Source organism: Coenobita brevimanus, chromosome 34 (assembly GCF_032717465.1).
Source record: "Coenobita brevimanus isolate Jiangsu-jjx chromosome 34, ASM3271746v2, whole genome shotgun sequence".
Taxonomy (NCBI): Eukaryota; Metazoa; Arthropoda; class Malacostraca; order Decapoda; family Coenobitidae; genus Coenobita; species Coenobita brevimanus.
Window position 1 is genome coordinate 24,731,982 of NC_136987.1, and position 21,712 is coordinate 24,753,693.

A 21,712-nucleotide genomic window follows, 5' to 3' on the forward strand; every position below is an offset into this window, starting at 1 on the left:
CTGCAGCTCGACGCTCCCCTGAACAGGGCAACTGCTGCCACCGCCACCACCACCACTGCACCTCCTGCTGAGCCTGCTCAGCCAGCTCCCACCGATGATCCCTGCCGCTCGCCATCAGTAGCCAAGGAAAGGGCTCCTTCTCCCATCCCCTCCATCGACAGAGAAGAAGAGGACCTCCCGCCCTCGACTCCACCACCTGCTACTGATGGCGAGCCGAAGAAGAAGAAGAAAAAGAAGGGGAAGAAAGTCAGGCCTCCAGCACCACCTGACGACATGGAGATAGAACATCCTGTATCTCCAGCGCCCCCTGCCGAGATCGACACTGCCAGCACGTCACCTCCCACCATCACCGACTCTGACTGGAGCAAGCTTGACACTGAACAACTGGTCAACAACATCGTAAAGAAAATCAAACTCACGAGAAACTTGGAGCTGTACGACGGCCTCAAGTAGCTCCCCCTAATCATCTAACAACTACCAGAAGCCTTCTAGCTCACGCTAGTCCTCCTCAATTCATCAGCTTCGCCTCTGGCGGACCCACAGGCCCGGTCCTACTACGGGAGGACAATCTACAACAACAACACACACACACACACACACACACACACACACACACACACACACACACACACACACACACACACACCACAAAGCCAGCCAGGAGACAGGGCGTGTGTTCTGGGCAATCCCCAGGCCATGTTCTCCCCCCTTACTATTTTTTAATCAGCCCATACCCACTGATCGGGCTAATGTATGGCCCGGCCTGCACCATAGGTGCAGGAAATCTGTAAACTACAAACAACAACCATTAAGATTTATAGTAAAACTTCCTTGTTGTGGGTACACAATAAGATTAGCTAATTAGTTTTACTGTAATTAGGAGTCTCTCTCTCTCTCTCTCTCTCTCTCTCTCTCTCTCTCTGAAACTGTTAGTCACCAGCCCCCACACGGGAGGGGATTGGGGACGGGTATTGCTTTAACTCGGTTTCTGTTTATCTGTTAACTTTTTGTGAAAACTACTGGTGCAGTTTTAACTAAAATTAAAGCGACGACGGGCTATGACATGATCACCTGATTAAATTTTGGGCCAAGGCCCAGACTATGGGCCTCTAAAGTGTAAAAAAACGGGGGGAAATAGTTTTTTCGCCAAATCTCTTTCAAAATCGTCATATCGACATGAAACTAAAACCTATAGGTGCGTCTTTCAAATCTGCATCGTGTAACATGCCTCATTACATCAGGGGGGTCACCCCTCAGCTACTGGTAAGGGGGTCATTGTCAGGTGGATCTGGCCTAAAATTTCATGTGGGCATAAAATCGTTAATTTTCACCTGATTTACTTCAAATTTGATATGTGGCATATTTGACTAGATATTCAGTTGTGTTTATACGTCAACACTAAAATGACTCACAGGGACGGGTTTGCTGTACCTTGGCACAGCTTCTTGTTTTGATCTGTTCTGGTTTCTACCGTAGTCCACAAATACGAACTTAAGCCGTTTAAATCATCTTTTGAAATAAGAATGGTGGAGATGAAAATGACGATGAAGATGATGATGATGATGATGATTAACATTTTCATTCGCAGGTGATATATGTGGCTAGACATCCGGGTGACGTGTGTGTGTCTTGTTACCACCTTCAAAGACTCATCAAGTCAGTGAATTTCAAGGGCGACCTGGAAGAGTTCCTGGATCTGTGGTGCCGAGATTTAGGTAAGAAGAGATAGATAGATAGATAGATAGATAGATAGAGAGAGAGAGAGAGAGAGAGAGAGAGAGAGAGAACGAAGAATGTTACTTTGAAGAAATTTAATAAACTGTTGATTTTAGTGCCATTGATAGGAATAAAGTGCATTAATCCTTCATCTTTTTCCTCTTCTGCTCCTGCATCTCCTTCTTTTTCTCGGACACCTTCGCCTTCTTTTCTCTCTCTTTCTTCTTCTTCTTCTTCACAGTTCTGCGAGGGCCATACTGGAGTCACTTAAGCGAGGCATGGGCAAAACGCACCCACCCAAACCTCCTCTGGCTATACTACGAAGACATGAACAAGGATCTGCTGAGGGAACTTCAGCGCCTGGACCACTTCCTCGCCACAGGCCTGACGGAAGACGAGCTGCTGCAGGTGGCCCAGCATTCCAGCTTTGCCAGCATGAAGGCCAGACCTGCCACTAACATCAGTCTCATCCCAGAATCGCCTGGACTGGTGCCGGGAGAGGCTGAGTTTGTGAGGAAGGGTTAGTTAGCGTCGTCGTTGTTGTCATCATACAGTAATCTTAGTCATCCTCATCTTATTTATAATCATCATTATCATCATTATCACTGTCATCATAATAACTATTATTACTTATTGTCTTCAGTACCATCATCATCATGATCACCATCATCCATTGTCATTGTTACCTTTGGCATCATTATCATTATTATTGCCTTCATTACCATCATCATCATCGTCTCTTGTCGTCGTCATGTCATCATCATCATTGTCATGATCATCATCAACGTCATTATCATCATCCTTGTCTTCGTCTTATTGTTCATCATCATTGTCATTACATCATCATCATCCCTGTCTCCGTCTTAGTGTTCGTCATCATTGTCGTTACATCACCATCACCATCATCGTCATCATCACCATCATCATCATCATCATCGTCATCATCATCATCATCCCTGTCTTCGTCGTAGTGATCATCATCATCATTGTCGTTACATCATCATCATCTTCACTCACCTCATTAATGGATGCAAACCAATGAGACAAAATAGGTTAAGCATGTCAGGTTTGAATGACCAGGTTACAGTATGCTAAGCTGGGCATACAACGATACACAAGATGGATGGTATATTGCACCCTTGTACTGTGTGGTCCTGGCTCAGTCTGCTGGTATAGGGAAAGCAGAGATTTTGGCTTCATCATGAAATTACTAATCCACCTTGCAGTCAGTGACAGCAAAAAAACTGGAGAGTATTAAGGATGCAAGAATTTATGAGAAATAGTAGAAATGTAGAAAAGAGGGAGAGGGAGTGGGAGACGGAGGATGAGATGGAGGGATGGAGTGGAGAGGTATATAAGACAGGGGGATGTGTGTTGGGAGGAGGCCAGCGAAATGGCAGGGGACAGGGTGACATGGAGACTATTTGTTTGTGGGCACCCCTTACGGGATTACGGCGTCTGGCTATGCACAGATAAACAGAAAAGATTTATGGGAAGAAGATACTGTTTGCGCTGACTGAGCCGTCTCTGCAACACATGGACCTATATTGTCACTGGGTAAGGAAGCTCCCTAACACTTCTTCCTTAGTGATTTATTTTGGGATATGGCTGGTTAATAATCTTTTGTAAGTTATTTTTGCAGAGTATGGCGATGGTAGAAGTATTTTTGTACAGTAAGGTATAATAACAAACCGCTTAGGAAAAGGTGTCAGGGACCTTCCTTAACTAACAAGAATACGGGTCATGCTGTAATATATGGACCACCCTTTGCTTGAAATAGGTAGATATAAGCTGGGTGAGATTAAGGTGAGCCCACAGATAAAGGTGAAATAGCATGTTTTACCTGACAAAGATCCATAACCCTTTGCAGCTCAGTTGATGGCCAAGTAAGTCAGATCGGAAGGTCAATTTAACTATGAATGAAGGAGGCTCATGTCCACCTCATTACTAAATTTCATCAAAATTCACGCAACTGCGACTTAGTTTTCAAGTTGTAGGAGTGGCCCAGTTCCATCAGGTGAATTTACACTAAGTATTGTATGTTCTCAGTGTTCATCCTGTGTTCTTCTCTCCCTACAGGTGCCACTGGGGACTGGGTCAATCGCTTCACTCCCCAAATGAAGGCCAAGTTCCAGGTACCATACTCACAAATTGTCTTGAGCATAATTTGGGTATGATATTGTTACTTTATACTTTTATTTCCACTCCTGACACTTCATGGGCAATCTTGAGTTAGTATTATGATGAAAAATTTATACCAAAGATAATGATCCGTGATATTAGTGAACCACTGCAATAGAGATTTGCTTATTACAAAACCTGACTAGGATCTTTATTCTTCTCCAGGCTTGGGTGGAGACGGGGAGTAAGGCAGTCGGGGAGGTGCCACCTAGGTACACCCAAGGACAAAAGTTCACTTAACATTACACCTGTTCTGCTTCCCACTCTTCTCTGTTGGCTGATGTTCAATGCTGAGAAGCCTGGTGTATTTCTCTGCCCATTAATAATGCCCTCTAATCTAAACTATTAGCTGTGGAGGGCTGGGTGATGTCCTGCTCTGACTGAAGCTAAGTGAACTCATTCAGCTCAGTTTAAGGACACCTCCGATGCGTGGATGTCCGGAGGGGTGGGTGGGTTGTAGTATGGTGTTGTGATCGAGGTGGTGTATTGCACGACACATGAATACAGTAGGTAGGTGTTATTTCATTGTTAGTGTTGGAATATCTGGAGGTGGGATATTGTTGTAGAGGGTTTGATAATGTTTGTGTGGTGAGTGTCTTATGTGCCTAGGTGTGTTGTGTATTTCTTTCATATAAGGGCAGGGGTGTTGTGTATTGGAGACGGCTGCTGCAGAGAATTGTGTGCTCCTCATATCGAGGTAGTTCTGACAGGGAGGACTTTTGTTTCAGATTGCAAGTAAGCTGTTGGTGTGATTTTGGTGCAGCCAGTTGTGATGCATTGTTCTGTATGATCTGCAATATGTTGGAGCGAACATTAGATGTGATGGGAGCCCATGCTGGGGAGGCATATGACATTTACTCATCTAATGTTTGTTGAGTAAGGAGAGTGTTTCTTTTTGTTCCCCGAAGTGTGGTCTTATAGTTGCCCTTAGTGCATTGAGTCCGGGGATGCACGCCTCTTGATGTACATGGCCCTTGAAGGTAAGTCAACTGTTATATGTCACTCCAAAGGTCTTAACAGAGGGTGTTTGTGTGTGGCACATGTACATTGTTAAAGTGTGATGTGGGGGGAGTACCTGTGATCATGTTTACTGCTGATGATGAGTGATGTGCTGGAGTTGACTTGGTCAATCTGCAGCCTGTTGTCCACACAAGTCTGCAGTGTGCTGAGGAAGTCCTGTTGCAGTTTGTAGTCTGTGTCGCAATGAAGTGTGTGGTTATTTTGGTGGTGTCATCAGCATAATGAGGCATTGTTTGTACATGGTTGGGATGTGGGAATATGTGTGCATAGGTCGAAGAGTATGGGTGAGAGAAGAAAGCCCTGTGGAACTACATTAGGGAAATTTCTTGTTCATAATGATTTGCCGTGGAATATAACATTGGCTTATCTACCAGATAAATAGCTGGCAAGCCATCAGTTAGAGTTGTTCTCCATAATCATTTTCATTATCTTGGTGATTACTTTGCATCGCGGGATGGCATCTACTGGTTTACTTATCAGGTATGAGAAGTGTTCTCTGAGCTAGTGTCGTGGAGTTGATGCCATTCGATGCTCGTTGCGTGAGATTAGCCAGTAAGGTGCATTTAGAATACATTGCTTTGAATCCGTGCAAGGGGGACATGGGGAATGACTTTACTGAGAATGAGACATTCACCTATTTTGGATGGTGTGCTAAGTAGTGTTACGAGTCTGTACAAAGAAGGGAGTGATGGGTCATTGTTTGGTTTAGGTATAGTGGTGACTGTTCCATGTTTCCAAATACTAGGAATGCTGCAGTGTGAATATGAGTAGTTGCTGATGTTTGTCAGGGTCTGGATGCCTTGTGGTCCTTAATGTTTTAGGTACAGGTTGCTGATACTATCTGACCCTGTGCTTATAGGGTTCTTTTTGTTGATAATGTTAAGTGTCTGTCCTGGAGCGAAGGGGGTTGCACTGTGATCGACAGGAAAGGACGGCCTATGTTGAGAGGTTCGTTTTTCAGACTCTGTGAGTGCTGTGACTTACGTTTTGTAGTGATTTATAAGATTATTTGCTTGTTCTTTCCAGGATGTGATGCGTTGGGTGTTGGAGGTGATGGTAGCGTGGGTCTTGGAAGTGCATATTTGTGATTTAGTGATACTGTTAGGAGTCTAGAGGTGTCTGTGAAGTGACGAAGTGTTGTTACAAAGGCCTTCCAGTTTTCCATTTTCTTTGTACAAAAATGTTGTTGATCACTTTGTTTAGTTCTTGGAGCCTTGTGATGGTGTGTTGTGTGTGTGGGAAAGGTGAGGTGTGTTTAAATCTGTTGCATAGCCTTATGAGATAGACGGTCTTTTGTGAAAAGTTTGCGTTTTAATGTATTCTGTTGCCTCGTGGGTTGTGGTGTTTGTGTGTGTTGAGTATGATGTTGTGGACTAGTAAAGATGCAATTGGAGCTGCATGTTTCTCAGCCGTTAGGTGATTTTCCCTGATGGTGTGTAACAGGGAGCAATATGATGGACATTCCCTAACTGTGAAGTAGATGCAGTGGGATAGCTGAGAGAGGTATGATGTGTTTCTCTGCTCATAGACAATTTTCTGTGGTCCTGTACTGTACATCAGGGAGGAAAGTGATGTACAGTACATGCTGTAAGTGTGAAGTAGATGCACTGGAATAGCTGAGAGAGGCTTCGTATGTTTCTCTGCCAATAGATGATCCTCTTTGGCGTGAAATGTCGGGGAGAAAGTAACATATGCTCGAAGCGTGAACTAGACGCAGGGGAACAGTAGGCTAAATTAACGGTGGAGCTGTAATTCCATGAGTTCAAACCCTCGTATATAAAGGATATATTAACTCTTGCTATACTATATAAATGTGGCAATATTTTCTGCCGTTATCACTTTTTTTGTAAATATTACTCTCATCAAAATCTTATGGATTTTACAAAAAGTTTTGTTAGAGTTTATGAATATTCTGTATTATCTGACCTTTAACTCTTCTAAAAATAATTTGTTCAGATAATACCAAAATTCTGAGCTGACCTCGGCTTGTAAATATGGTCTTTGACTTTTCCCTGTGACCTTGACCTTTGATTGTGCTCATAATCACACCCTGTTATTCGTGTCTTATCCACAACCTTTCACAAGTGTTATAAGTTGGAAGAAATTTTTAAGTTGACCTTGCCCCGAGATCTAGAAATTTGACATATAGTTAAAAAAAAAAAAAATCTTTACTCAGTGTCCCACCCTCAGGCATTCAGCCAAGCTTTACTAAAAGCAGAGTACAACTGTTTGAGTTATTTTGTTAACCATCACACATTCGAATCGAAAATTTTACCTTGACCTGTGACCTTGATCTTTCAATGAGCGTTCTCAAAACTGAATCACCCAATTCCTGCCATACCCTCAGCTCTTCCTCCAAGTTTTGTCATAACTGGATAAAAACTGTTGACGTTGATTTTGCTGAGTCAACCTTTGACCCAGCCCTGTGACCTACATCTTTGACCTATTGTTCTTGAAAGACAAGAACATTCCTCTTGTTCTGTCCTTCAATCGTTCCCCCAGTTCTGACTGAAAGTAGATTACAACTTTTTAAAACTATTTTTACACACACACACACACACACACACACACACACACACACACACACACACACACACACACACACACACACACACACACACACACACGCTATCTATCTACCTATTGTCAGACGCCTTAATCACATATGAGGTGGCCACAAACAAACCGCCACCACATCACCTTTTCCCCCGGCATTTCACTGCCCAGCTCCCAGTTCACACTCCCCTCCCTCATATACCTCTCCACTCCATCCCTCCATCTCATCCTTAGCCTCCCCCTCCCTCACTTCCCTTTCACCTTACTCACATACACTCTCCTCATCAGTCTCTCACTCTCCATCCTCTCCACATGGCCAAACAACCTCACATCCACATCCTATCACATCCACATCCACAACACAATGATCCTTCACATCCTTATTTGTCAGTCTGTCTCTCCATGTGACTCCACATGCTCCTCTCAAATAATTCATTTTCTCTGTTCTTACTCTTGGCTGTGTCCCTCCAACAAGGTCCAAGCTTCACTTCCATACGTTAGAGTTGTTATCACAATACTGTCATGTAGTAACTTTTTCACTGCCATGGTCATTTACCTGTTTCTTATCACTGCTTTCAAGGAACCAGCAACCTTTCTTCCTTGTTGTACCCTTTTAAGCACTTCACCCTCCAAACTTCCACCCTTACTCATCACACTACTCAAGTACTTAAACGTACTCACATTTTCCATTTCCTCACCATCCAACCTCACTGTACATTCACTGACTTCACTTCTCTCGAAGACCATAACTTTACTTTTCCCTACATTCACCTTTAGATTCCGTTTCTTACACACTCTCCCAAACACATCCACCAAGCCTTGCAGCTCCCCTTCATCTTCACTTAACAACACAGTATCATCCGCAAACAACAGTACAGGGAGTTTCCAAACACTGCCCTCTCTCATTAGGGCCACTCCAACATCCACTGCCCTACCTTGTATCTCTATTAAAACCCCATCCATATACAGATTGAACAACCATGGAGACATGACACATCCCTGTTTCAACCCAACCTTCAAACAGAAAAATTCACTCAGTTCACTATCCACACGCACTGGAGCCTTAGCCCCTCATACACACTCATCACAGCATTCAACAACTTCCCATCTACTCCAATATATTCTTAATACTTTCCACAATTCCTGCCTATCCGCCATGTCATATGCTTTCTCCAAATCCATGAAGGCCGCATGCAACTTCTTTCCATTCTCTAGAAACTTTTCCACTAAGGATCTAAGAATGAATATCTGATCTATACAACCTCTTCCCTTCCTAAAACCCCCCTGTCCTTCTCCGACTAATTCCTCAGTTATTTTCCTAACTCTGTTAATAAGTATCCTACCACATACTTCGCCTATTACACTAAGAAGACAATGCCCCTTTGATTACCACTCACCTCATTTTCCACTTTTCCTTTGTACAAGGGAATAATTATACCTGACTTCCAATCCTCCGGGACTCTACCTTCCTCCCAGGCCAGCCTGCACATCTTGCACATCCATTTTACAACGATCTCTCCCCTATGCTTCAGCATTTCACGACACACTCCATCAGTTTCTTGGGCTTTCCCCATTTTGACTTCCTTCAATGCTTCTACAACTCCCATCAGACTAATTTCTTGCTCTCTTTTCACATTTCTCCTTCTCCCAGCCATTCCCCAGCCACTTATACTCGCATTACTTTCATTCTCTATGTTAAACGTTCCTTAAAGTGTTCTCTACATCTGCTCACTTTTCCTCCCTTCTCCACTAGTAATCTACCGTTCTTATCTTTCACTCCCCGACTAACTTCATTGCCACCCTATTTAACTCTACCTCTTTCCAAATCATTTTATTAAGTCCCTCCACTTTACACTCAATATCCTTCCAAATTTCTCATCCACTCTCATCTTACTAATCTTTTCATCTCTCTCTTCCTCTCTACATATAATGCTTTCTTCCATCTCTCAACTTCTTCCACACGCCTATTTCTCATCCACTCACTAAATGCTATCTTCTTTTGTGCCACAGCCTCTCTCACGTTTTCATTCCACTGTGTTGTTCCTTGCACCCCTTTCCGTCTTCTCTTCACCCCACACACCACATCACATGCTGCACATATTTCTGCTGTAAATGTCTTGCACACACCTTCCACGTCCTCCATATGCTCCAATCCATATTTACCTCCACTTCTCTCTTATATTCTGCCTTTTTCTCATTCTCTTGTAACCTTTCACTCTCCTTGCATCTACTTCCTCCCGTCCTTCCCTTCTTCTATTTCTCCATTTTACTTGGACCTTGACCACCAAGTGGTGGTCAGAAATTCCACTGCCCCCATCCACTATATGCTCTTGCATCCATTACACATCTTCGCATCCTTTCATCCACACAGACATAATCAATCATTGCCTTCCTTTCATTCAGTTCACAACCCACCCTTTTCATTACTCGCCATGTATACCTGTGGATCATTTTGTGCCTGAAGAAGGTATTTGCTATCACCAACCCCCTCCCGGCACAAATGTCCAATAAAGCACTGCCATTCTCATCTATCTCAGCAAGCACACCCCCCTCACCATCCACCTTTACGTTCCCTACTTTACCATTCATATCACCAATCAAAAAACACTCTCTCATTCCTTTCAAACTTTTCCATGCACACATCCACATTTGTCCAGAACTCATATCTCACTCTGCTTGCACGATCTTGTGTTGGCGCATGCACACACACAGTCGCCCACATTTGTAGTCCAACTTTCAATCTTACCCACAGAATCCTTGAGCCAACTGATCCATACTCTCTTATATTCTCCTTCCATCTGTTACTCACAATTCACACTCCTTTTGCCCTCTCATTCTCATCTACTCCCGCACACATACACCATCCATACTCCCATTCTCTCGCACTCTCACCCTACCATTTAGTTTCAGTTAATCCACATACATCCACTTTCGCACCCGCAGGCACCTGGACAATCTCTCTCTCTTTCACCTCATCATTTACATCTCTTACAATCCACGTCGCCATCCGTATCATGTCCTTTGATCTGTCCTTAGTCGTCATCTTTTGGTCCGTCCTGGTCCGAGGCTTATTGTTCGTATTTTTAGTTAGTTGTTTTCCGGGGAGGGGCACTAACCCTCCGCCAACCCACTTGCTGTCACGTAGGGAACACGTGTTGGTTGGTTATAAGGTTACCACCCAGCATTGTAAATGATTTCCTGGTTTACAGGAAATCATTTGACTTGCCACTCAATGTAGAGGTACTCTAAAAAACAGAGTATCACTACTCTATATGGGTGGATGATGGGCTTATCCACCTACCACACACACACACACACACACACACACACACACACACACACACACACACACACCGCTCAAAACAAAACATCCGTTCTCGTTTCGCGAGTCCTGGGTACAGAAACGTGATTTGGGTTGAGAGGGGTAGGGGGGATGGGTTTGGGTGGTGGTGGGTGTTGGAGCAAGGAAGAAGTAATACTTACCTGTTAACAAAGGTGGTGCAGGTTGCCTTCAGTGGATCTGTCTATCCCATTCTCTTCTCTCTCTCTCAGAGTATGGCTGGGCAAGTCCAGTCCAGCTGTTGTAAACAACAATAACAGCAATAAAGCCGTTCAGTCTCTCTCCCATTATTGCGTTTTCCCACCCACTTCCCTCGGGAGTCGCCGCCCCCCAAAACCGAGTCAGCAGATTTTCGCTTTGTGCAAATATTACTTCACTTTTATTTATGCCTTGCGCTGCTACAGCATCACTGTATTTTGTCCTACATTTATAACGGAAAAATATCACAAAAAATATTTCATTCCTTTATAAATAATATATTGTAAAGAAATATGTAATTATCCTTGATTTGCCTGGACATAATTAAAGCTGATTTAAATGTATATAAATGAACACTTTTGTTCTCCATTTTCACAAAGGATTAAAAGAGGCCAAAAAAAGTAATTGTAATATTTCTTAATTTAACCAATGAGGACGCCATTAAACAAATGTATAAATAAATAAAAACGAAACAAGTTCCGAACTGCTGCATCTTGCTTACTATACCGTTGGAAGTATGGAACTGCTTGCACCACACATGCTTGGCAGTGGGATCGCCACACACCTAGGCCAGCATTCAGCACTGAGAGATAAACTGGATAGACGTCTCGTCTTGTATGACACTGAGCAGAAATACAATACGTAGTATCTCTTCTCCTTTATTACCAGAGATGAATGTAAAATAAATACCATAAATCATCTCCCCCCTTTACTCCACATGACTTTTATTCGGCTTAGGATATACTTCTCGCACTGAAGGGATTAATGAACGTTGCATCTAACTCCTCCAGTTCACAGTCTCGCCTAAGCGGAATAGCATCGTCTGAAGAGAGCAAGTATAATTCTGAAAAGAAAAATGACAAAGAATGGGTTAATTATCTTTCAAGTTTTAGTTAATACACCGGGGAAACGTGGAACGATCTTAGGCATCATGCATGACTCTAATTAACCATTTCTTGTTCTTGCCATCTCTAGGCAGTTTACTTCAGCCATGGAGACACATTTCATACTGAATTTGCCAAGTACAGCCTTCATTAAACACTCTACTAGAAGTGTTTTTTCCTAAACTGAGTAATATCGCTTCCAGATAGCAAAAATATAATAGAACAGCAGTTATCCGTGACATCATTTATATTATGTTCTTGCTACATCCAAGTACTGTCCTCAGGTTATCTCTGAAACGACTTCTCGACCTAGATGGATTAGATACTTCCACCATAAAATATTTCAGTACTAGTGAGCTCTCTGGGGCAGCATAAAATATTCTGGTAGAGGCAGCAGTTAACTATAAATATGTCAAGTATTGACGTAATCTGGAAGGCACTCGACGCGACCCACCGATATTTTTTATCTTTGTGCGTGGGACTCTGGGCAGTCCTCCTACGCACACTGGATGGCATCTTACATGTTCACACGAACACTGTTACCATACCGTCATACCGTCTATACTATAACACCCTATGGCTGTTTGGTTCATCACTGGTGTGATGGTATTAACAAAATGAATATTTCAGACTGTACCCTTCCCTAGCTGGTATTGATGTCTGCACCTCGGTCAGCAGTCCGCCGTTTACCACTTGGCTACCACCTCTTCTTCAATATGAGCGACATACCTGCGCCAAGTTAAGCTCCTCTGATGGCAGCAGGAAGGAAGTACAAGGCTGTCATCCCAATAACTGTGTTCATGAACGCTTTATAACCTCTACACAGTGAAAGATCTCTTATCAGAAACTATATCACTTGGAGGTACCAACAATTAACTGAAATGGTGCCATTGTATTGAAGAGGTCAATACTTTCAGTACGATGACGCACTACTACACTATGTTCGTAAGTTGCTATGACACTCGCTCCTCTCTGTCCGTCTGTCTGTCTGTCTGTCTGTCTCTCTCTCTCTCTCTCTCTCTCTCTCTCTCTCTCGGGGGGGAGGAGGCAGAAATAACTTGCTATGTAATTCATACTGCTCATCAGACGATATTTTTCTCTCCTTACGTGCCTGTCTTAACTATGTCTTAGTCTTTTGGTGAACAACAGCTGAACAAACTATTTGTCAAGATAATACGCCGGAATGTATGCACACAAATTTTGACAGCTGTGAACAGTGGGTCCTTAGTTACACAAATACATTTGAATATGGACTGTAAAATTAGTTCTGACAACGCCAAACACAAACCAGTGACAATAGAGTTTATCGTTTACATATGATACATGTTTTATTAGTCTCTTCATTGTAGGCAGATACGGTAATATTTCAGCTCTCCACAACCTGGCGGATATCTGTATACTCCTGCGTTTTGTGAATCTCCATATTTTCTAAATGCATTCCTATTCATCGTGTGGCGGTCCTTTCCCCTCCCCTGCGTCCTCAGAAGCAATTTTTCCATCGCTCTCCACCCCCAGCAGCATCACAGCCAGACACCGGCAAGTAATTGCTCCTCTTTTCGGTAACTAGCGAGGCCTCACAGGGTCCAGTATCCTGTCAGATGGTCCTCCTCTACACCACACACTCAAACACCAAGTGGCCATTGGTGCTTCAGGTGCTGACGCCACAGGTGAAGTTTACATTTATCTTCTGTGTTTGCCCCAGGAGAGTTGATTAGTGGACACGAGAGGTCACTAATAAAACTGAATAGAGTCATCTAACTACTGAATAACAAAAATTGAATTTATACCGTCGTCGGAGGTGCTTTGGAAGTGATAGAATTCCTTCACGCCTCAAGGGTGAATTATGTTCTTCCTATGTGCCAATAATAACAACAAAATAGTTGACATTTTTGTCTCCGAGTGTGCCATTTTCCCGTATTTTCTCTTCCCCCAGATAATACCTTCATCATCATCATCCGTATCAGACTTGTAATTGATTATATCGTAGTCGTAGCTGAGCTGTGGTAGACAGTGAGTAGATCTGTTGGACATAACCTCAGTTTACTTGTAGTCGATGACAGGAGAAAAATAAGGATTAGTACTGGGGTTTGTAGTTTGTGGTTTACTTCTTCAAGGGGATATCTCAAAATTTACACTGTTAATTTCACAAGCCTGGCCCCTTTTACCCCACCGTGCTTCTCTCTCTAGAGTCTGGACCCCCATTCTCGCTAGCTCTCCTGTTTCCTTCTCGCTTCTCTCTTCCTTCTGCGTCTGCCTCCTAACTCCTTCTCTCTCGTATAGTAGAGTTTGTGTCACGTGTGATGCACAGTTGAGTAGAACATTCTGGATTCTGGTGGCTTTCCTATCAGTCGTCATGACGTGCTGTATATGGCATTTTGTGCTGACTGGCATTCCTCGCTGAGAGAGAGTGCGATTGTCACTTCCTCCAGGCCCTAGCCATGACTTTGACATAACCAATGATTACCTATGTATGCTGTCAGCTACTATGCATTGTTTTATGATATTGTAGAAGTCCTGACACATCATCATCATCATCATCATCATCATCATCATCATCATCAATAGTTTTACATCAACCTCCTTTATGGTGTGACATCTCTAGCTGTAGACTGAAATAGCCCTGGGAAGGACCAATGTCCTCCTCAATTACTCGTATTCTCTTCTGGTATTTTGCCTTCAGAGTCCAGAACCCCGCCTCCGTTCTCTCTCTCTCTCTCTCTCTCTCTCTCTCTCTCTCTCACACACACACACACACACACACACACACACACACACACACACACACACACACACACAAATCACAATTAATTTTTGAGAGGAATTGACTGAAGGTCAAAGTCGCAGGGCATAGTCAAATGTTCTGGACTAAGAGCAGATGGTGAGCGTGACTGCTGGACTCGGAGTGCTTCTTTTTCTTGTTCTTTTAACTAAGTGACAACGACAGGTCTCTTAATCGAGAAGCCATTTTTGGGCTAAGTAAAATTGTCGGGCTAAGTAAAATCGTCTGGAGGCAACAAGATTAAAAAATAGTGAAGATATCAGAGGACTAACCCGTACACGATGACAGACCACTTGCAAGCTGAAGGAATAATGAAGAATTAGCACCAAGCCATAATATGGCTATATGGCACTGTAGGAGTAACGGAAAAATAAAGTAAGGACAAAAACACGGAAATACGAGTATCAAGAAGATAGGTAATACAAAAGAGCAGAAGAGGACAGTAAGGAGAATGACGAGACAAAAAGGCCCCATTTAGTCGCCTCTTATGACAAACAGGAATACTGGCGAAGTATTATTCCCTTCCCATCCCCAAGGGGGGGGGGGTTGCAAGCTGAATAAAGTCACCTGAAGATAGAAAGAATAAAAGAGTGAAGATTCCTCACGTCCTGTAGGGGTTGCTTGAGACGTTAAATCCTCTAAGTCCGACGACGCATTTTGCCATTGTATCCCTGCCTCCTCCAGACGATTTTATTCAGTTTAGGAGACACACTGTTCGACCTGGAGGGGTTGGATAATTATGGCTTCGTTAACCCGTTCAGTATGGCGTGTCTCCTCTCCCATGCTGAATAAAATCGTCTGTTGGCAGCAACGACAAAACACTGTAGTGAAGATTTTTTACGTCATCGTCAGAGGGTTAAGCCATACGGGATGAGGGGCCACTTGCAGGCTGAATAAAATCGTCTGGAGGTGGAAAGAAAACAATAGTGAAGATTTTTCTCACCTGGTGGAAGGGTTTGTGGAGGCTGTTTTAACCCCTTCAGCACGACAGGAATAATTCAGTGATTTATTCTTGCTACAGCCAAACGATTTTATTCAGCCGAAGAGTGTATCGTAACGGAAAGGCAATAACAAGAACAACAATAACAATAATAATAATAATAATAATAATGATAATAATAATAATGATAATAATAATAATAATAATAATAATAATAATATTATTATTATTATTATTATTACTCTTATTACAAAGAAGAAAAAGAAGAAGAAGAAGAAAATTTTATAATAATAACAGTAATTATACTATTACTAATAATCATCATCATCGTCATTATAACTAGAGGGGTACTCAGTGGAGCGCATCTCTCCGACAAGAGTAACGTAATTTCCAAAGCACTCTTCATAATGGGTTAGATTTTCTCATCACTGATTAGGGTTTCGTTTTCCGGATCCTGAATCTGTAATACGATCCGGATCGGTGCCAAAAGTTAATCGATTGTTCCCTGGGACATGGCCTACCTACCCACCATGTTTGGTCCAGTTCTAGCCTTTAGTTTTTTAGTAATCCTGCTGACAGACAAACAAACAAACACACGAGAAAACATGGGTGAAAACAGACTCTCTGTCAGAGAGAATAATGATAGTGATAATAACAATAAAAAATAATGATAATCATAGGTTAAAATGACAACAATAATAAATTTATTATTATTATCATTATTATTTATTTTTGTTATTATTATTTTATTATTATTATTTTTTCTGTTATTATTATTACTTTATTATTATTATTATTATTATTATTATTATTATTATTATTATTCTTTGTTATTACCTCTATCGGATACGTTTTTGTAAAGTTACAGAAAGTGTTGAATATTTTTGACGTTTCAGATAGAGCCAGGATTCCAGGGGCTTGAATGATGACTGAACGGAAGCGTGTCCCATTGAAATCGGAAATCGTGGGTTGTCTGGACGTTGCTGCTCCTCACCATGCCCTAGGGTGGGAAAGGAGGCCCGGATGATGATGATGATGATTTCCCTGCCACTACGAAATACTGCTATTAGGCTGAATAAAATGGTCGTGCAACACTGAATTATTCCTGTCGTGCTGAAGGGGTTAAAACAGCCTCCACAAACCCTTCCATCAGGTGAGAAAAAGCTTCACTATTTTATTCTTTCCACCTCCAGACGATTTTATTCAGCCTGCAAGTGGCCCCTCATCCCGTTTGGCTTAACCCTGTGTCGATGACGTAAAAAATCTTCACTACAGTGTTTTGTTGTTGCTGCCAACGGACGATTTTATTCAGCATGGGAGAGGAGACACACCATACTGAACGGGTTAACGAAGCCATAATTATCCAACCCCTCCAGGTCGAACACTGTGTCTCCTAAACTGAATAAAATCGTCTGGAGGAGGCAGGGATACAATGGCAAAATGCGTCATCGGACTTAGAGGATTTAACGTCTCAGGCAACCCCTACAGGACATGAGGAATCTTCACTCTTTTATTCTTTCTATCTTCAGATGACTTTATTCAGCTTGCAAACCCCCCCCCCCTTGGGGAGGGGAAGGGAATAATACTTCGCCAGTATTCCTGTTTGTCATAAGAGGCGACTAAATGGGGCCTTTTTGTCTCGTCATTCTCCTTACTGTCCTCTTCTGCTCTTTTGTATTACCTATCTTCTTGATACTCGTATTTCCGTGTTTTTGTCCTTACTTTATTTTTCCGTTACTCCTACAGTGCCATATAGCCATATTATGGCTTGGTGCTAATTCTTCATTATTCCTTCAGCTTGCAAGTGGTCTGTCATCGTGTACGGGTTAGTCCTCTGATATCTTCACTATTTTTTAATCTTGTTGCCTCCACACGATTTTACTTAGCCCGACAATTTTACTTAGCCCAAGAACGGCTTCTCGATTAAGAGACCTGTCGTTGTCACTTGGTTAAAAGAACATGAAAAAGAAGCACTCCGAGTCCAGCAGTCACGCTCACCATCTGCTCTTAGTGCAGAACATTTGACTTTGCCCTGCGACTTTGACCTTCAGTCAATTCCTATCAAAAATTAATTGTGATTTGTGTGTGTGTGCGTGTGTGTGTGTGTGTGTGTGTGTGTGTGTATGTGTGTGTGTGTGTGTGTGTGTGTGTGTGTGTGTGAGAGAGAGAGAGAGAGAGAGATTGAAGGGGGGCGGGGTTCTGGACTCTGAAGGCAAAATAGCAGAAGAGAATACGAGTAATTGAGGAGAACATTGGTCCTTCCCAGGGCTATTTCTACAGCTAGAGATGTCACACCATAAAGGAGGTTGATGTAAAACTATTGATGATGATGATGATGATGATGATGATGTGTCAGGACTCTACAATATCATAAAACAATGCATAGTAGCTGACAACATACATAGGTAATCATGGGTTATGTCAAAGTCATGGCTAGGGCCTGGAGGAAGTGACAATCGCACTCTCTCTCAGCGAGGAATGCCAGTCAGCACAATATGCCATATACAGCACCTCATGACGACTGATAGGAAAGCCACCAGAATCCAGAATGTTCTACTCAACTGTGCATTACACGTGACACAAACTTTACTATACGAGAGAAAAGGAGTTAGGAGGCAGACGCAGAAGGAAGAGAGAAGCGAGAAGGAAACAGGAGAGCTAGCGAGAATGGGGGTCTAGACTCTAGAGAGAGAAGCACGGTGGGGTAAAAGGGGTCAGGCTCGTGAAATTAACAGTGTAAATTTTGAGATATCCCCTTGAAGAAATATACCACAAACTACAAACCCCAGTACTAATCCTTATTTTTCTCCTGTCATCGACTACAAGTAAACTGAGGTTATGTCCTACAGATCTGCTCACTGTCTACCACAGCTCAGCTACGACTACGATACAATCAATTACAAGTCTGATACAGATGATGATGATGAAGGTATTATGTGAGGGAAGAGAAAATACGGGAAAATGGCACACTCGGAGACAAAAATATCAACTATTTTGTTGTTATTATTGGCACATAGGAAGAACATAATTCAGCCTCGAGGCGTGAAGGAATTCTATCACTTCCAAAGCACCTCCGACGACGGTATAAATTCAATTTTTGTTATTCAGTAGTTAGATGACTCTATTCAGTTTTATTAGTGACCTCTCGTGTCCACTAATCAACTCTCCTGAGGCAAACACAGAAGGTAAATGTAAACTTCACCTGTGGCGTCAGCACCTGAAGCACCAATGGCCACTTGGTGTTTGAATGTGTGGTGTAGAGGAGGATCATCTGACAGGATATTGGACCCTGTGAGGCCTCGCTAGTTACCGAAAAGAGGAACAAATACTTGTCGGTGTCTGGCTGTGATGCTGCTGGGGGTGGAGAGCGATGGAAAAATTGCTTCTGAGGACGCAGGGGAGGGGAAAGGACCGCCACACGATGAATAGGAATGCATTTAGAAAATATGGAGATTCACAAAACGCAGGCGTATACAGATATCCGCCAGGTTGTGGAGAGCTGAAATATTACCGTATCTGCCTACAATGAAGAGACTAATAAAACATGTATCATATGTAAACGATACACTCTATTGTCACTGGTTTGTGTTTGGCGTTGTCAGAACTAATTTTACAGTTCATATTCAAATGTATTTGTGTAACTAAGGACCCACTGTTCACAGCTGTCAAAATTTGTGTGCATACATTCCGGCGTATTATCTTGACAAATAGTTTGTTCAGCTGTTGTTCACCAAAAGACTAAGACATAGTTAAGACAGGCACGTAAGGAGAGAAAAATATCGTCTGATGAGCAGTATGAATTAAATAGCAGGTTACTTCTGCCCCCCTCCCCCCCGAGAGAGAGAGAGAGAGAGAGAGAGAGAGAGAGACAGACAGACAGACAGACAGAGAGGAGCGAGTGTCATAGCAACTTACGAACATAGTGTAGTAGTGCGTCATCGTACTGAAAGTATTGACTTCTTCAATACAATGGCACCATTTCAGTTAATTGTTGGTACCTCCAAGTGATATAGTTTCTGATAAAAGAGATCTTTCACTGTGTAGAGGTTATAAAGCGTTCATGAACACAGTTATTGGGATGACAGCCTTGTATTTCCTTCCTGCTGCCATCAGAGGAGCTTAACTTGGCACAGGTATGTCGCTCATATTGAAGAAGAGGTGGTAGCCAAGTGGTAAACGGCGGACTGCTGACCGAGGTGCAGACATCAATACCAGCTAGGGAAGGGTACAGTCTGAAATATTCATTTTGTTAATACCATCGCACCAGTGATGAACCAAACAGCCTTAGGGTGTTATAGTATAGACGGTATGACGGTATGGTAACAGTGTTCGTGTGAACATGTAAGATGCCATCCAGTGTGCGTAGGAGGACTGCCCAGAGTCCGACGCACAAAGATAATATCGGTGGGTCGCGTCGAGTGCCTTCCAGATTACGTCGATACTTGACATTTTTAGTGCACTGTTGCCTTTACCAGAATATTTTATGTTGCCCCAGAGAGAACACTGGTACTGAAATATTTTATGGTGGGAATATCTAATCCCTCCAGGTCGAGAAGTCGTTTCAGAGATAATCTGAGGACAGTACTTGGATGTAGCAAGAACATAATATAAATGATGTCACCGATAACGGTTGTTCTATTATATTTTTGCTATCTGGAAGCGATATTACTCAGTTTAGGAAAAAATACTTCTAGTAGAGTGTTTAATGAAGGCTGTACTTGGCAAATTCAGTATGAAATGTGTCTCCATGGCTGAAGTAAACTGCCTAGAGATGGCAAGAACAAGAAATAGTTAATTAGAGTCATGCATGATGCCTAAGATCGTTCCACGTTTCCCCGGTGTATTAACTAAAACTTGAAAGATAATTAACCCATTCTTTGTCATTTTTCTTTTCAGAATTATACTTGCTCTCTTCAGACGATGCTATTCCGCTTAGGCGAGACTGTGAACTGGATGAGTTAGATGCAACGTTCATTAATCCCTTCAGTGCGAGAAGTATACCCTAAGCCGAATAAAAGTCATGTGGAGTAGAGGGGAGAGATGATTGATGGTATTTATCTTACATTCATCTCTGGTAATAAAGGAGAAGAGATACTACGTATTGTATTTCTGCTCAGTGTCATACAAGACAGTGCTGAATGCTGGCCTAGGTGTGTGGCGATCCCATTGCCAGGCATGTGTGGTGCAAGCAGTTTCATACTTCCAACGGTATAGTAAGCAAGATGCAGCAGTTCGGAACTTGTTTCGTTTTTATTTATTTATACATTTGTTTAATGACGTCCTCATTGGTTAAATTAAGAAATATTACAATTACTTTTTTTTGGCCTCTTTTAATCCTATGAGAAAATGGAGAACAAAAGTGTTCATTTACATACATTTAAATCAGCTTTAATTATCTCCAGGCAAATCAAGAATAATTACATATTTCTTTACAATATATTATTTATAAAAGAATGAAATATTTTTGTGATATTTTTCCGTTATAAATGTAGGACAAAATACAGTGATGCTGTAGCAGCGCAAGGCATAAATAAAAGTGAAGTAATATTTGTACAAAGCGAAAATCTGCTGACTCGGTTTTGGGGTCGGCGACTCCCGAGGGAGGTGGGTGGGAAAACGCAATACTGGGAGAGAGACTGAACGGCTTTATTGCTGTTATTGTTGTTTACAACAGCTGGACTGGACTTGCCCAGGCATACTCGGAGAGAGAGAAGAGAATGGGATAGACAGATCCACTGAAGGCAACCTGCACCACCTTTGTTAACAGGTAAGTATTACTTCTTCCTTGCTCCAACACCCACCACCACCCAAACCCATCCTCCCTACCCCTCTCAACCCAAATCACGTTTTTGTAACCAGGACTCGCGAAACGAGAACGGATGTTTTGTTTTGAGCGGTGTGTGTGTGTGTGTGTGTGTGTGTGTGTGTGTGTGTGTGTGTGTGTGTGGTAGGTGGATAAGCCCATCATCCACCCATATAGAGTAGTGATACTCTGTTTTTTAGAGTACCTCTACATTGAGTGGCAAGTCAAACGATTTCCTGTAAACCAGGAAACCATTTACAACGCTGGGTGGTAACCTTGTAACCAACCAACACGT

The 21,712-nt window shown here is 42.5% G+C and overlaps 1 protein-coding gene across 1 annotated transcript in view; it reads right to left on the minus strand.

The window, feature by feature from the left end:
• Positions 1-4,824: 4,824 nt before the first annotated feature.
• LOC145396030 (sulfotransferase 1C4-like) overlaps positions 4,825-21,712 on the minus strand; it is a 36,194-nt gene continuing 19,306 nt past the window's right edge. Inside the window, exons 8-9 of the mRNA XM_080269494.1 lie at positions 4,973-5,090; positions 4,825-4,870 (exon numbers count right to left, since the gene is read on the minus strand). Of these exons, the coding sequence (XP_080125620.1) occupies positions 4,825-4,870; positions 4,973-5,090 (164 nt within the window). The remainder of the gene's footprint in view (positions 4,871-4,972; positions 5,091-21,712) is intronic.